Raw genomic sequence first — 17,927 nt, forward strand, 5'->3', positions numbered from 1 at the left:
TGATATATAACACTAAGCTTCCCGTGGATGTCATTCATAAAAATATGCTGTATAATAGCTTACTTCATAGCGCCTTTTGGTGCTCAGCTGACGGCCCACTGGTCTCCTCTCCCAATGCTATAGTTGCAGGGGGAGATGCTGGGAAAACCCTGCTGATGTCAGCCGAGATGAGGAGAGGAGGAGACTAGCGGGCAGTCACGTGAGCCCCGAATGGTGCTCTGAAGTTAGCTATTATACTGCATATTTTTATGAATGACATCCATGGGGAGCTTAGTGTTACATATCAGAGGGTACTATAGAAGAAAAACACTGTTATATTTAGAGCAGGTTAGGTGGATTTGGGAGCTGGCAGGCAGAGCGGGGAGGGGGAGGAGGACAGAGGAGGACACAGACACAGGAGAGCAGGCTGCAGATGACAGAGGGACATAAACGAACCATGTTGCTCAGCAGCCCTGATTATTGTGGTCAGTTTACAGGGGGAGGGCATAACCAGGCATGATCAGCCAGTTATTTCAGGTGATACGGGGGTGCTGTATAACATGCTTTAAAGAAACAGGATCAATTTATTTATTTTTTTGGGTTAACAAACGCTTTAACGCTGCTAAATGTCTATCTGTGCATGGACACATAGGCTAACATTGAGGGGCGTTTAGAGGCAGGAAAAAAAATGTCATACTCCCCTAGAAGCAGCTGTAAAAAACATCCAGTGTGCATGAGGCCTTAAAGTGACCTGACATAATTAGTCTTCATGCACATGGACATATTAAAATAATCCCATTTATGCTCCTGCCAGAAAAATCCAGTGTATAAAATGCTCAATCTGGAGCAATTTTACATGCATATACAGTGATGAAAATAAGTATTTGAACACCCTGCTATTTTGCAAGTTCTCCCACTTGGAAATCATGGAGGGGTCTGAAATTGTTATCGTAGGTGCATGTCCACTGTGAGAGACATAATCAAAAAAAAATAATCCAGAAATCACAATGTATGATTTTTTTAAACTATTTATTTGTATGATACAGCTGCAAATAAGTATTTGAACACCTGAGAAAATCAATGTTAATATTTGGTACAGTAGCCTTTGTTTGCAATTACAGAGGTCAAACGTTTCTTGTAGTTTTTCACCAGGTTTGCACACACTGGAGGAGGGATTTTGGCCCACTCCTCCACACAGATCTTCTCTAGATCAGTCAGGTTTCTGGGCTGTCGCTGAGAAACACGGAGTTTGAGCTCCCTCCAAAGATTCTCTATTGGGTTTAGGTCTGGAGACTGGCTAGGCCACGCCAGAACCTTGATATGCTTCTTACAGAGCCACTCCTTGGTTATCCTGGCTGTGTGCTTCGGGTCATTGTCATGTTGGAAGACCCAGCCTCGACCCATCTTCAAAGCTCTAACTGAGGGAAGGAGGTTGTTGCCCAAAATCTCGCAATACATGGCCCCGGTCATCCTCTCCTTAATACAGTGCAGTCGCCCTGTCCCATGTGCAGAAAAACACCCCCAAAGCATGATGCTACCACCCCCATGCTTCACAGTAGGGATGGTGTTCTTGGGATGGTACTCATCATTCTTCTTCCTCCAAACACGGTTAGTGGAATTATGACCAAAAATTTCTATTTTGGTCTCATCTGACCACATGACTTTCTCCCATGTCTCCTCTGGATCATCCAAATGGTCATTGGCAAACTTAAAGGGTCACTAAAGGAAAAAATTTTTTTAGCTGAAATGACTGTTTACAGGGCATAGAGACATAATAGTTAACTGATTCCTTTTAAAAATGATTAAAAATAGATAAAAAAACAATCATATAATGTGCCTGCAGTGTAGTTTCGTTTTTGCTGTTGTTTGCTGGTTCTCTGATGTACAGAGAGCCACTAGAGGGCAGTCAGCCAATAGAGAGCAGTGATACTTTGTCTAAAACTCCTCAGCACCAATCCAGTTTCGTTTTACACACAGTAATCACACCTCCTTGATTAGTGACCACCGTGAGAAATCTCCCAGTACTGTGGTTATCAGGAAACAGGCAACCAGGAAGTGTCCAGAACAGAGAGGATTTACAGCAACATGAAAGCAAAAACGAACAATGAGGTCATGAAACCAGGACTGCAGCAAGGTAAAGGAAGCTATTTAGCTAAAAAAAAAAAATCCTTTAGTGACTTTTTAAGACGGGCCTTGACATGTGCTGGTTTAAGCAGGGAAACCTTCCGTGCCATGCATGATTTCAAACCATGACGTCTTATTGTATTACAAACAGTAACCTTGGAAACGGTGGTCCCAGCTCTTTTCAGGTCATTGACCAGCTCCTCCCGTGTAGTCCTGTTCTCACCTTTCTTAGGATCATTGAGACCCCACGAGGTGAGATTTTGCATGGAGCCCCAGTCCGAGGGAGATTGACAGTCATGTTTAGCTTCTTCCATTTTCTAATGATTGCTCCAACAGTGGACCTTTTTTCACCAAGCTGCTTGGCAATTTCCCCGTAGCCCTTTCCAGCCTTGTGGAGGTGTACAATTTTGTCTCTAGTGTCTTTGGACAGCTCTTTGGTCTTGGCCATGTTAGTAGTTGTATTCTTACTGATTGTATGGGGTGGACAGGTGTCTTTATGCAGCTAATGACCTCAAACAGGTGCATCTAATTTAGGATAATAAATGGAGTGGAGGTGGACATTTTAAAGGTAGACTAACAGGTCTTTGAGGGTCAGAATTCTAGCTGATAGACAGGTGTTCAAATACTTATTTGCAGCTGTATCATACAAATAAATAGTTAAAAAATCATAAATTGTGATTTCTGGAATTATTTTTTTTGATTATGTCTCTCACAGTGGACATGCACCTACGATGACAATTTCAGACCCCTCCATGATTTCCAAGTGGGAGAACTTGCAAAATAGCAGGGTGTTCAAATACTTATTTTCCTCACTGTATATGCATTAATGCACACTTGCCATTTGTTCTAGCCATTACAGTGAAATTTACATACATACGAGTGTGTTATGCATGCGAGCTGCCTTCAGAGGCATAACAAAAAATAAATAAAATTGCTTCTAAAAGCAGCATTTTTTCTGCCCATGTGCAGGAGGCCTTACAGTTCCTTTGGCAGATAAGAGAGTTCACTAATACTGTATTGATTTCATATAGGTAGTTTGCTGATTTCCCAGAATTTAGCTTTAACCACTTCCATACAGGGCACTTATACACCTTCCTGCCCAGACCAATTTTCAGCTTTTAGCACTGTTGCACTTTGAATGACAATTGCGCGGTCATGCTACACTGTACCCAAACTAAATTTTTATCACTTTGTTCCCACAAATATAGCTTTCTTTTGGTGGTATTTGATCACCTCTGGGATTTTTATTTTCTGCAAAAAAATAAATAAAGTATGTTTTCTACTTCACTGATGGGCACTGATGGTACTGCACTGACGGGCACTGATGGGCACCGATGAGGTGGCATTGATGGGCACTGATGATGGGCATGAATATGCAGCACTGATGGGCACTGATAGGTGGCACCGATATGCAGCACAGATGGGCACTGATAGGCGGCACGGATGGGCACCAATAGGCGGCACGGATGGGCACTGATAGGTGGCATGGGTGGGCACTAACAGGTGGTATGGATGGGCACTGATAGGTGGCACGGACGGGCATGGATGGGCACTGATAGGTAGCAAGGATGGGCATGGATGTTCACTGATAGACTGTAATGTGTTTTACTAATGGATGCCAATCAGTGTTAAACAATAATGCCTGCCACTCAGTGATGCCCATTATGGGCACTGATTGGCATCCATTGTTGGCATCCAGTATTTAGTTCTGATTTGCATCCCTGGTCGTCTAGGGTGGCATACCTGTGGTGGGCATCCCTGGTGGTCTGGTGGCATCCCTGGTGGTCCAGTGTGGGCATCCTCGGGGGGGGGGGGCTGCGCTGATAATCGATCAGCACAAACCCCTCTGTCAGAGGAGCAGCTGATCGGCTCTCCTCTACTCGCGTCTGACAGACGCGAGTGAGGAAAAGCCGATTACCGGCTTTTACTGTTTACATCGTGATCAGCCGTGATTGGACATTGCTGATCACGTGGTAAAGAGTCTCCAACGGAGACCCTGCAACAATGATCGCCGCGATGCGCACCCCCGGGGGCACGCAGAAGCTCAATATCCTGAGGACGTCTTATGACATCCAGTCAGGGTATTGAAACTACTTTGCCAACGTCATTTTGCTATATGGCGGGCGGCAAGTGGTTAATGTAATGCATCTAAAGCTTTTTATTGCTTTTATGTAAAAGTGAAAATTTTCCTTTGCAGTACTAATACCAAAGAAAGCCCCTAGAGGACAGAAGCCACTGTAGAAATAGGAGCAGCTCAGTCAGAACAAACCAATAGTGAAAGTTAAACCAGGCATAAGCATTAGATCAAATGCAGATTTACAGGTGTGATCCAATAATCTTTTCTGGAAGGCACTCTTGTATCACCCTAGCCTGCATGTATATTCACTATGCAGACATATCCAGAAACAGCCTACACTGTCATCACTTCCTATGCAAAAATACGAAGGAAACTTGGACAGCCGCACTCCAAAAATGTTCTTTTAATTAAAATCGATCACAAAATGAACATGCCACAGCAAAAAAATTTAAACAAAAGCTAACGTTTCGCACTGTAGCTTCAGTGCTTAGTCATAGCTAGTACTAAGCACTGAAGCTACAGTGCGAAACTTTAGCTTTTGTTCCATTTTTTTTGCTGTGGCATGTTCATTTTGTGATCGATTTTAATTAAAAGAACATTTTCGGAGTGCGGCTGTCCAAGTTTCCTTCGTATTTTTGCATCACTATTGCATTGCCGGCACCCATGGTTTGGTTCCAGTGAGGAGGTACTTTGAAGACTACTGAGCGGTTGTTTTCTGTCATCACTTCCTACTTGATGGTGTCACCAAGTGCTGGGACATGATCATTCAGTGCCCAGGACCAAGATGCCATACTGTGCCCCCCAACACCAACCGGGTAGGTAAAGAAGGGTGTGGGTTACAGCACACTGCACCTAAACATGTACCATTCTATCTCACTTTATCTATCTCACACTCTCACTTTAACCACTTAACCCCCGGACCATATTGATGCCCAAAGACCAGAGCACTTTTTGCGATTCGGGACTGCATCGCTTTAACTGACAATTGCGCGGTCGTGCGACGTGGCTCCCAAACAAAATTGGCGTCCTTTTTTTCCCACAAATAGAGCTTTATTTTGGTGGTATTTGATCACCTCTGCGGTTTTTATTTTTTGCGCTATAAACAAAAATAGAGCGACAATTTTGAAAAAAATGAATATTTTTTACTTTTTGCTATAAAAAATATCCCCCAAAAATATATAAAAAAATCATTTTTTTTCCTCAGTTTAGGCCGATACATATTCGTCTACATATTTTTCGTAAAAAAAAATCGCAATAAGCGTTTATTGATTGGTTTGCGCAAAAGTTATAGCGTTTACAAAATAGGGGGTATTTTTATGGCATTTTATTTAATATATTTTTTTACTAGTAATGGCGGCGATCAGCGATTTTTTTTCGGTACTGCGACATTATGGCGGACACTTCGGACACTTTTGACACATTTTTGGGACCATTGGCATTTTTATAGCGATCAGTGCTATAAAAATGCATTGGATTACTATAAAAATGCCACTGGCAGTGAAGGGGTTAACACTAGTGGGCGGGGAAGGGGTTAAGTATGTCCCTGGGTGTGTTCTTACTGTGGGGGGGGTGGCCTCACTAGGGGAAACACTGATCCTCTGTTCATACATTGTATGAACAGAAGATCAGCATTTCCCCCGCTGACAGGACCGAGAGCTGTGTGTTTACACACACAGCTCCCGTTCCCCGCTCTGTAAAGAGCAATCGCGGGTGCCCGGTGGCGATCGAGCCTGCCGGGCACACGCACGGGAGTCAGGGGTGAGTGGAGGGCGCGTGCGCGCGCCTCCAGCGGCGCGCACGTGCCCCTAGTGGCCGCTCAAAGAGCCGCCGTATAGCTACAGGCTCTCGCCCTGGAGAGCCGACCTGCCGCCGTATAATGACGGTGGCTGGTCGGCTAGTAGTTAAGATCCCCTGATGAAGTCACATGATGACGATACGCGCTGGGATTGGAGCACTAGATTAAGCATTATCTGACGGTAGGAGATGAGCTTGTCGCTCCTGGATGTTAATAGCCGCAGATCTGTCACTTTAAATGTGAGTTTTTACACTGTATTTTACTATTAAATGCGTTCCATTGAAGATTTTTGATCTGACTTTTTGGATCTACTATTGCTTTATATTGTGATTTTCACAGTCCCAGTGTGTTTTATATATTTAGTGTGCCCATCAGTTGCACTGTTTTTTAACCCTTTGAGTCACACAGCGCAGACATCATCATTTATTCACTGACACTTTTTTTTCTGGTTAGAACAGATTACCAGGTGTCTGCAGCAGTGCCCCCTAGCTTAGTTTACTGACAGCGTGGGAGTCCTTTTGTGTACATTTTATTGATACCAAGGAAAGCCCCTAGAGGATAGAAGCCACTGTAGAAATAGGAGCGGCTCAGTCAGAACAAGCCAACAGTGAAAGTTAAACCAGGCATAAGCATTAGATCAAATGCAGATTTACAGGTGTGATCCAATAATCTTTTCTGGAAGGCACTCTTGTATCACCCTAGCCTGCATGTATATTCACTATGCAGACATATCCAGAAACAGCCTACACTGCAGTTACGCAGTTACTGTATCTCAGTAGAACAATGGAGATCAGTCTAATACTTTTTTCCGATATTACACTTATAATGACAATAGTAGTGCCATTAACAACTATCAAGGAACTAGCACATTTTGGGACTGGCAGCACACGGTCACAGTGCACACCCCAAATTGTCTCCTGTAAATTATGTGATCGGTGCACTGATCCGTGTGCTGTCATGGATGGGGGGGGGGGGGGACACTGTTATCACTTCCTACTTGATGGTGTCACCCAGTGCTGGGACATGGTCATTCAGTGCCCAGGACGAAGATGCCATACTGTGCCCCCCCAACACCAACTGGGGAGGGAAAGAAGGGTGTGGGTTACAGCACACTGCACTTAAACATGTACCATTCTATCTCACTTTAAAATGAAAGCAGAGATAAAACAATTTTGGCTGCGGTTAAAATAAAAGCAGAGAACAGGGGTTTAGTGACACTGCGTTCACAGGTCAGAAATAATTGAGGCAGAGGTCAATAGAAAGTCAGGCAGGAAAAATGTATAAGAAAGAACCGTGACGGCCGCACTCCAAAAATCAAAATTTGTTCCTTTTAATAAAAACTGGTCACAACATGGATGTCACAGCAAAAAATCAGGAAAAAGGGCTAATGCGTTTCACACTCTCATACAGTGCTTATTAATAGAAAGTCAGGCAGGGTTTAGAGATCAGTAGTAAGTGACACAGAGATCAGTAGCAGGTGATGCAGAGTTCAAAGGTCAACATTAAAGCGGTGGTTCACCCTCATTACCAACATTCTAGCATTAAATTAAGCATAGTAGCGCGAGCTACAGTATGCCTTTATTAATTTTTTTAGCCCCGTACTCACTGTGTAATCCTATAGTGAAGATTCCGACTCCCCGCGGGGAATGGGCGTTCCTATCAAGGGGGAAGATGATTGACGGCCGGCTATGGCACGTCAGGCTCCCCGAAGATAGCCGGAGTAGGTCTCGGCTCTTCACGGCGCTATACGGCGCCTGCGCACAGACTATGTGCAGGCGCCGTGAAGAGCCAAGTCCTATTTCGGCTATTTCCGGAGAAGCGTGACGCGCCAGAGCCGGCCGTGAATCATCTTCCCTCTGGATAGGAACGCCCATTCCCCGCGGGGAGTCGGAATCTTCACTATAGGATTACACAGTGAGTACGGGGCAAAATAAATAAAGGCATACTGTAGCTCGCGCTACTATGCTTAATTTAATGCTAGAAAAAAAATGATAGGGTGAACCCCCTCTTTAAGTGATAAAGAGTTCAGTAGTAGGCAAAGAAGAGTTCAGAGGTCAATAGAAAGTGATGCAGGGTTCAGAGATTTGTAGTAATGCAAGGATCAGTATTAAGTGATTCAGGGTTTAGAGATTTGTAGTAATGCAGAGATCAGTGGTAAGTGATGCAGAGGTCAGAGAGATCAGTAGTAAATGATGCAGAAATGTTGCACAGGTCAGAGATCAATAGTAAGTGATGCAGAGATCAGAGACCTCTAGTGGGTGTCATCTGGGTGCGGCCTGCACCCCCGCTCCCCTATAGCAACACCACTGGTCAGTCATGAAAAAAACAATCAAATGGTTGTGTGCTGCCACCTAGTGGTAAGGGATAAAGCAATTTACCAAAAGAAGCAAACAAGGCTGCTGCTATCACCTATGTGTTCCCACATCAACAAAATAAAGTATATATGTGATAGCACTGTTCGTAACTTATATCTAATATGTGTCTGTAAAACCATATAATTAGTAAAGTGTCAGTGCCAAGAGATAAAGTGCAAAACAATCAAGAAGTGCATACACTTCATAGAAATTCTGAAAACGTCCATAAATAATAACAATTTATGAATAAATGGAGGTCTTCTTATAGACGGTGCACAACAAACTCCACCGTGAAAGACGTGCCTTACAGCAAATTTCACTCCGTGATTCTGCTCCCTTCACCAGGTGTAATGCAAGCGCACCTCCTTTTTAGACCCTAAACAGGATCAAATGCACTTTGAAAACAATATGATTCTCCCTTGGAAGTGGCTCCTCGATTATTGCCTGCAACTCTCAGGCCCCATACACACGATAGAATTTATCCGCAGATACGGTTCAGCGGACCGTATCCGCGGATAAATCCTCTCTAAGATTTCAGAGGATTTCAATGCGATGGCGTGTACACACCATCGCATTGAAATCCGCGCTGAAATCCTCTGCCGATGACGTGTCGCGCCGTCGCCGCTATTATGACGCGGCGACGGGCGCGACGCTGTCATATAAGGAATTCCACGCATGCGTCTATTCATTACGGCGCGTGCGGGGAATCCCTTTGGACGGATGGATCCGGTAAGTCTGTACAGACGAGCGGATCCATCCGTTGGAATGGATTCCAGCAGATAGATATTCTGTGCATGTCGACAAATATTTATCTGCTGGAAATCCATTCCAGGGGAGATTTATCTGCGGATAGATATCCGACGGAGTGTACACACCATAGGATCTATCCGCAGAAACCCTTTTGATGGGATTTATCTGCGGATAGATTCTATGGTGTGTATGGGGCCTAAGTAGACAATGAAAGACAAGAATGCTTCCAATAGTGCAGTACCTGGGTGTTATTCTGAACAAACCTCACCACCCCAGCTTCATAAATTGCACTCACATTTATTTAGATAAAATACAGCATATAAAAACAAATCCAGCAGATCTCATTTATTGCATATAAATATCGTCACCAGGCTCCACCTCTACGTGTTACGCCACCATGCTCGTGGTTTCATCTAAATAAACGTGAGTGCAATTTATGAAGCTGGTTTGGTGAGGTTTGTTCAGAATAACACCCAGGTACTGCACTATTGGAAGCAATCTTGTCTTTCTATGTCTACTTGGAGCTGTTGGTGATTATTGAGGAGCCATTTGTAAAGGAGAATCGTATTGTTTTCAGCCTATCACCCTGTTTAGGGTCTAAAACGGAGGTGAGCTTTCATTGCACATGGTGAAGGGAGCACAAGTCAGGGAGTGGAATTTGTTGTGAGGCACGTTTTTGACGACAACGTTTTTTTGTACACCGTCTATAAGAAGACCTTCATTTATTCATAAATTTTTTTTATTATTTATGAATTTCTATACATTGTATACAGTTATTGATTGTTTTGCACTTTATATATTGGCACAGACATTTTACTAAGTATATGGTTTTAAAGACCCATATTCAATATAAGTTATAAGCAGCGCCATCACATAGATAATTTATTTTACTGATCAGTCATGGATATCCATCATAGCCCATGATTTTTCCTCCTGAACACAATTGTCCACAACGTCTGCTGTAGCCTTTAGGCTGGGTTCACACTACTACACTACTTTCATCCTACTTTGCTCTGCTACATTGGTCCTACATTTATCCTACATTGGTCCTACATCCATCCTACTTTCATGAACAGGATACTACTTTGGTCCGACTTCAATGATATTCAATGGGTTGAAGTAGGATCAATGTAGGACCAAAAGTAGTACAGGGAGCATTTTCAAAGTCGGACCGACTTGTGTAGGACGCTACAAGACGCTCTCATAGGGAAACATTGAACACAGAGCAAAGTAGGATGAAAGTAGTGTAGTAGTGTGAACCCAGCCTAAAGCTGGGTTCACACTACTACACTACTTTCATCCTACTTTGCTCTGCTACATTGGTCCTACATTTATCCTACATTGGTCCTACATCCATCCTACTTTCATGAACAGGATACTACTTTGGTCCGACTTCAATGATATTCAATGGGTTGAAGTAGGATCAATGTAGGACCAAAAGTAGTACAGGGAGCATTTTCAAAGTCGGACCGACTTGTGTAGGACGCTACAAGACGCTCTCATAGGGAAACATTGAACACAGAGCAAAGTAGGATGAAAGTAGTGTAGTAGTGTGAACCCAGCCTAAGGCTGGGTTCACACTACTACACTACTTTCATCCTACTTTGCTCTGCTACATTGGTCCTACATTTATCCTACATTGGTCCTACATCCATCCTACTTTCATGAACAGGATACTACTTTGGTCCGACTTCAATGATATTCAATGGGTTGAAGTAGGATCAATGTAGGACCAAAAGTAGTACAGGGAGCATTTTCAAAGTCGGACCGACTTGTGTAGGACGCTACAAGACGCTCTCATAGGGAAACATTGAACACAGAGCAAAGTAGGATGAAAGTAGTGTAGTAGTGTGAACCCAGCCTTAACTTGGAGAATCCTTACCTAATTTAGTGAAAACTGGATGGATTGTATCAGAACGTTCCAATGCAGTCTCTCTTGCCTTTTATCTTGAGGGTACACTTGAAATAAAAGGTGTCAGAGAACATATATATGATGAATTTTATATACATCTCACTGTATATTAGAGTGGTCAGTAGGAAGTATTTTTAATAATACAACAAAAGAAAGATGAATGTGGGGCACCTAGCATATTTGAAACCCAACGTGGATTACCTCTTGATCTGAATGATAACATGATTTTGAGTAATAATTGTAAAATAAAATGGTGAGAAGAAAGCTGTATAAATTGTAGTATTCCTTTCAATTAGGGGTCAGTTAAGAAATGTCACCTTACATTAATGGTCGAGGTGGGGATTTCTTTTTTTACTGTTTAGTGAGTAATTGTCCCCTTACTTTGGGTGGTCATAGAGAGAAGGACCTCCTATATTTGTAATGAGAGAAAATTGTGTCTCATTACACTTGGGGTGAAAAAAAAAACAGAATGCCCCTTACCTTGGTGGTCATTGGGATAAATGCTCCCTTACAAACAACTAAAAAGATCATTGTTATCAGTGGTTATCTCTCTGTGAGTAGAGGCCCTACTTATCCCCCACAACACTGACTCTGCTGCATGACGTCAGTGCCAGAGCAATGTACGCAACATTGCTCAGGAGATCTATCTGCCAATTTTCAAGGAGTCTCTAAAAATGTTTGATGGAACCCCGTTTGAAAAAAACGAATTTAATAAACCTGGCTACCTTTATATTATGATACCTCACACATAAGATGCAATCCAGTGTACTATCCATCCCAAGAACATGTACCGAGAAGACTAAAAAATAATGAGAGGTGAGAGATATGTCATTCTAACCACCACAAAGCAATGATCTACCATTACTTTTAATAATGACTGTTTTATGTTCAAATGCATTGCATGTACAATAAAGGGAATCTTACATTTTAAATATACAGAGGATTAGTACTTAGTGATCACAAATTGTTTTCCCCATTCACATTTAAATATTTGAATGCATCACAAAAAAACTCTTGCTTCAGTTTTTAATTTGGCCTGCATTTTGTACATTTAGTTAAGTTAAGATGATTTACCCTTAACAAGACCTTGGCCCGGATTCAGAAAGCAGTTACGACGGCGTATCTCTAGATATGTCGTCGTAACTCTAAATGCGGGCCGTCGCATCTCGGCGTCTGATTCATAGAATCAGATACGCCTCAATGTTGCCTAGATACGAGCGGCGTAAGTCTCCTACGCCGTCGTATCTTAGGGTGCAATATTTACGCTGACTGCTAGGGGCGCTTCCCTAAACTTCCGCGTTGAATATGCAAATTAGGTAGATATGCCGATTCAGAAACGTACGGCCGCCCGACGCATTTTTTTACTTTGTTTGCGTAACGCTTTTTCCGGTGAAAAGTTACCCCTCATAAAGCAGGGGTAAGTCATGTTAAGTATGGACGTCGGAAACGACCGAACAGCGTCGTATTTTACGTCGTTTACGTAGGTCGTTCGCCAATACGGCTGTACGTAAGTTACGTTCACGTCAAAAACATTGACAGTTTGCGGCGTAATTTGGAGCATGCGCACTTGGAAACGTTCACGAACGGCGCATTCACCGTTCGTAAAAAAGTCAAATACATGGAGTCACAATAAATTTAAATAAAACACGCCCACATAATCCACATTTGAATTAGGCGGGCTTAAGCCGGACCACATACGTTACGCCGCCGTAACTTAGGGGGCAATTCTTTATGAATACTGAACTTGCGTCCTAAGTTACGGTGGTGTAACGTATCTGAGATACGTTACGCCCGCGGATAGCTACACAATTGTATCTGAATCCGGGCCCTTCACTTTAAAGTGAAAGCAATGCTAATCTCCTTCCCCAACATATTGAATGTCTTTTTATGTTTTTGGGGAGCGAGTACCTCTTTCTGACCCTCTCCCACTTCTTTACTAGGCAAGAATTACGTAAGCTTGGTGAGACTCCACTTGTAGCTCTAGAAGGAATGATATTCTAGGGTATGTGTGTAGAGGTGAAAAATTCTGTGTGGAAATGTTCCAACTTGAACCTATTAGAGATGTACATGGCCTTGAAAAGGTATACATACCTCTTGAAATGTTCCACACTTTGTCATGTTACAACCAAAAACGTAAATATATTTTATTGAGATTTTATCTGATAGACCAACACAAAGTGGCACATAATTGTGAAGTGGAAGGTAAATGATGAATGGTTTTCAAAATGTATTACAAATAAATATCTGAAAAGTGTCATGTACATTTGTATTCAGCCCCCTTTACTCTGATACCCCTAACTAAATTCTAATGGAACCAATTGCCTTCAGAAGACACCAAATTGTAAACGAAGTCCACCTGTGTGTAATTTAATCTCAGTATAAATACAGCTGTTCTGTGAAGTCTTCAGAGGTTTGTTAGAGAACCTACGTGAATAAACAGCATCATAAAGGCACATGAGCACACCAGACAGGTCAGGGATAAAGTTGTGGAGAAGTTTAAAGCAGGGTTAAGTTATAATAAAATATCCCACACTTTAAACATCTCATGGAGCACTATTCAATCCTTTTTCCGAAAATGGAACATGGCCGTCCCCCTAAACTGAGGTCGGGCAAGTAGAGCATTGATCAGAAAAACAACCAAGTGGCCTATGGTAACTCAGATGGAAGAATCTGTCTACAAGACAATTATTAATCATTCACTCCACAAATCTCGACTTTATGGAAGAGTGGCAAAAAGAAATCCATTGTTGAAAGAAATCCATAGGAAGTCCCGTTTGCAGTTTTCAAGAAGCCATGTGGAGGACATGGCAAACATGTGGAAGAAGGTGCTCTGGTCTGGTGAGACCAAAATGTAACGTTTTGGCCTAAAAGCAAAATGCTATGTGTGGTAGAAAACTAACACTGCATATCACCATGAACACACCATCCCCCACGTGAAACACGGTGGTGGCAGCATCATGTTGTAGGGATCCTTTACTTCAGCAAGGACAGGGAAGCTGGTCAGAGTGAATGGGAAGATGTAAGGAGCCAAATTCAGGGAAATCTTAGAAGGAAACCTGCAAAAGACTTGAGACTGGGGCAGAGGTTTGCCTTTCAGCAGGACAATGACCCTAAACATACAGCCAGAGCTACAATGGAATGGTTTAGAATAAAGCATATTCACGTGTTAGAATGGCCCAGTCAAAGTCCAGACCTCAATCCAATTGAGAATCTGTGGCAAGACTTGAAAATTGCTGTTCCCAGATGCTCTCATTCCAATCTGACAGAGTTTGAGCTATTTTGTAAAGAAGAATGGGCAAAAATGTCACTCTCTAGATGTGCAAAGCTGGTACAGACTTGCAGCTGTAATTGCATCGAAAGGTGGTTCTACACGACACACTTTTCACATATTTATTTGTAAATAAAAAAATATATAATTTTCCTTCCACTTCACAATTATGTGCCACTTTGTGTAGGTCCAACACATAAAATCCCACTAAAATAAATTTATGTTTTTGGTTGTAACATGACAAAATGTGGAAAATTTAAAGGGGTAAGAATACTTTTTCAAGGCACTATATTATTTCATAGTCTACTAACAAGAGAAACATGAGGTTTTGGGTGGACTGATCCTTTGAAATGCTGTGAGCAATGAACAGTCTATAAACTTTGCTTACCAGAAAGAATGAAGAAGAATGATGCAGGCTTAAGGAGGAATTCCACACCTTTGCTTAAAACCATTGTTATGCAGATTGATCCCATTACCATCAGAGTTATGCTCAACAGAGAGAGAACAGCTGCTGTGATATTCATATCTATGGGAGAAACATATTGGTGAATGATAAGAAGGAAAGCAGAAAAATCAAGGCTACATCTACAAATGACTAGACATGAGACTTGATACGCATAAATACACATATTTCTCAGCACAAAGGAATCAATATAACTGTTGTACATTAGAAGCCAGGTAACAATAGCTCTTTATTCTATTCAATTTCTATTTATCATGTTTCCAATCCCTCCCCACCCCTGGTCAAAGCGCAAGGATTTTTTGTTTATATATTTGTGCCTTCTAAGAACCTTAAAGTGGACCTTAACTATATATATATATATATATATATATATATATATATATATATATATACACCGTATTTATCGGCGTATACCGCGCACTTTTTTGCCCTGAAAATCAGGGCAAAATCGTGGGTGCGTGGTATACGCCAATACCCGCTTTCCCGCGCCGAGTTTGAATACTGCGCCGACATATACCGAGCGCAGTACACTCGTGTATTGTCGGGCAGTCTCGGGTCCTCTCGCGCTGACGTCCTGGACGTACAGGACGTCAGCGCGAGAGTTGCCGAGCCTGCCCGACGATACACGAGTGTACTGCGCTCTGTATATATCGGCGCAGTATTCAAACTCGGCGCGGGAAACGAGCGGGGAGGACGCCGCAGAAGGACGCCGGACCCAACGAAGAGGACACCCGAAGCCGCAGACGGACGCCGGACCCGACGAGGCCGCCGATGGACGCCGTGCAAGACACCAAAACTGTAAGTAACAAAAAAACATTTTTCCACAGGAATTGAGGGCAACTTTAGGGGTGCGCGCTATACGCAGGAACGCGCTATACCCCGATAAATACGGTATATATATATATATAGTTATGTATTTACTTTTTATTTTGCTTCCCCTCCCCCTTCCTCCTGATCCTGGAGCCCCCAGGAATATCCGTGCCCGATATTCCAAGAGGCATCAGTTTTCCGACAGTAAGGCCGCATACACCCGGTCGATCAATCCGATGAGAATGGTCCGACGGACCGTTTTCATCGGTTCACCACTGAAGCAGACTGATGGTCTGAGGTGCGTACACACCATCAGTTCAAAACCAGATCGGGTCAGAACGCGGTGACGTAAAACACACAACGTGCTGAAAAAAACCGAAGTTCAATGCTTCCAAGCATGCATCGACTTGATGCTTTTGTGTACTAACCATCGGTTTTGACCGATGGTCAGCCGCCCATCGGTTAGATTTTAAAGCAAGTTCTATAATTTTTGTCCGAAGGACAACAGACCGATGGGCCGTACACACGGTCGGTTTGGACCGATGAAACTGGACTTCAGGCCGCTTTCATCGGTTTGGACCGACCGTGTGTACACGGCCCAATGGAAGAGGGATGGGTAGACCTTGCTCCACATCATTGGAGGCTATCTGCAAGAATCTGATGATGTTTGAGGAAGGAGGATGGCAGTGTGGGACATGGAATATGACAGATCAATGCTGGATTTGCTGGGTGGGGGCAGGGCTGCTGATAAGGCAACACAACTGGCCTTGTTGGACTGGGCCCAGACCTTATCAGCTAAATAGCGGGACCGAGGGCAACTTTATTGTTAATTTCTTCCTAAATGAATACATGGATTTTACTAGATCACATCCCCACTCCTACTTGTTTACCAGGGCTTACATAACATTTCCCTGGCCCTATCATTTCAAGCTTACAACAATAAATGTGCATATTAATGAAAAAAATATTTGCAAATTTAGCACCAAAAGGAAAGTAGATATTTATTAAATCCCCTGATGCTACACATTGAGACAAGAATGTTGCAACCACTTCAACATATTTACTGGGTCAAATATGTTACCTGAGTTTCTCACGAACAACTCTTCATGCATATATAAAATGCCCTCTAAATGTACATGTAAAAAACATGTAATTGCATGAAAATCCCTTCATGCACTGAATTAGACTCAGTGATAGTTCAGATCATACTTGCAGTATGGTACTTCAAAACCTGTGGCTTGTATAGTAATGGGAGAAGTGGCAAAGGTGAAAAGCCTGAGGCAGGGAGGGATAATGTAAGTATTGCTGGTTGAGATAAATTGAATATTCAACCTTTGCATTTGTCTGACAAAGTCCATGTTTTTTTGCTGTAAGATTTCAAGAAAGGAACTGAGTGTTGGGATGACATAACTCAAGTGTGAACCAATGTAATATAAAATGTTAAAGAAGTAATGGAAAAAATGGCATTGGTGGTGATGGCGAAGGTGGTGATGGTGATGATGGTAAAGCCGTATCGCAAAGAACATTGTTATAAGCACTGGAAGGTAGCAAACACTGGAGCGGTGCACTAGCAGGACCATTCCAAAAGTCTTGCTAGCCACATCTTTAGAGCGGTGAAAAAGCAGGGTGTTTACCACTCCTCCACCGCTCCTTCCCATTGAAAGCAATGGAAAACCGTGGCTATACTGCCGGCAATGCACCTCTGCAGAAGCGCATCGCGGGCGGTATCAACTCTTTTTTAGCCGCTAGTGGGGGTAAAACTGCACTGCTATTGACCAAATACCGCCGCAATTCCAACGGTAAAGCAAAGCTAAGTATAGCGGCGCTTTACCCTCACCGCACCTCCTGTCCCAGTGTGAAAGGGGCCTTAGTCTCCTGGTATGTGTAAGTATTCTCTGCAAACTTATACAATATGACAAGTGTTCCTGGCCCCTCACCAGCCAAAGTTCCACTTTAATGGGTTGGTCCTTCTTGAATAATATATTTCCATTTTGGATAATGCTGATAAGCGAAACCATTTTTAGTATTTTTCTGAGGTGCTGGTGCCAAAAATCTCTGCATTTAAAAGCAAAACTCCAGGCATCAGCTAACTACACGGTTTATATATTTTTGTTAAATGTATTTATTTTAGGTACATATAGCACACTCACAACATTTCATGCCCTCAAGAAGCTTAAGTGTGTGTGGGGCACAAGGGAGGGGCAGCCAACTCTGCCCTGTCACACACCGCGGCGCACACTGGGAGTAGTCAGCAGATTCCCTGCATCACGGCCATCAATCTTCTGTGGCCACAGGGGGAGTTAACTGTAAAAAATAAATCCCCCCACTGGTCTGACATACCCTTGTACTGCTCCACCACTTAGGAGTTCCCTGGCACCACCTTCCCGCAGCACTG

At 42.9% G+C, this 17,927-nt stretch overlaps 1 protein-coding gene across 2 annotated transcripts in view; it reads right to left on the reverse strand.

Moving 5' to 3' along the window:
• Positions 1-17,927, reverse strand: part of CACNG6 (calcium voltage-gated channel auxiliary subunit gamma 6) — a 193,650-nt gene that overhangs the window by 1,964 nt on the left and 173,759 nt on the right. For both annotated transcript variants that reach the window (XM_040325666.1, XM_040325667.1), the window contains one exon: positions 14,648-14,785. In XM_040325666.1, the coding sequence (XP_040181600.1) occupies positions 14,648-14,785 (138 nt within the window). The remainder of the gene's footprint in view (positions 1-14,647; positions 14,786-17,927) is intronic.

The sequence above is a fragment of the Rana temporaria genome, chromosome 10 (assembly GCF_905171775.1).
Source record: "Rana temporaria chromosome 10, aRanTem1.1, whole genome shotgun sequence".
NCBI classification, from domain to species: domain Eukaryota; kingdom Metazoa; phylum Chordata; class Amphibia; order Anura; family Ranidae; genus Rana; species Rana temporaria.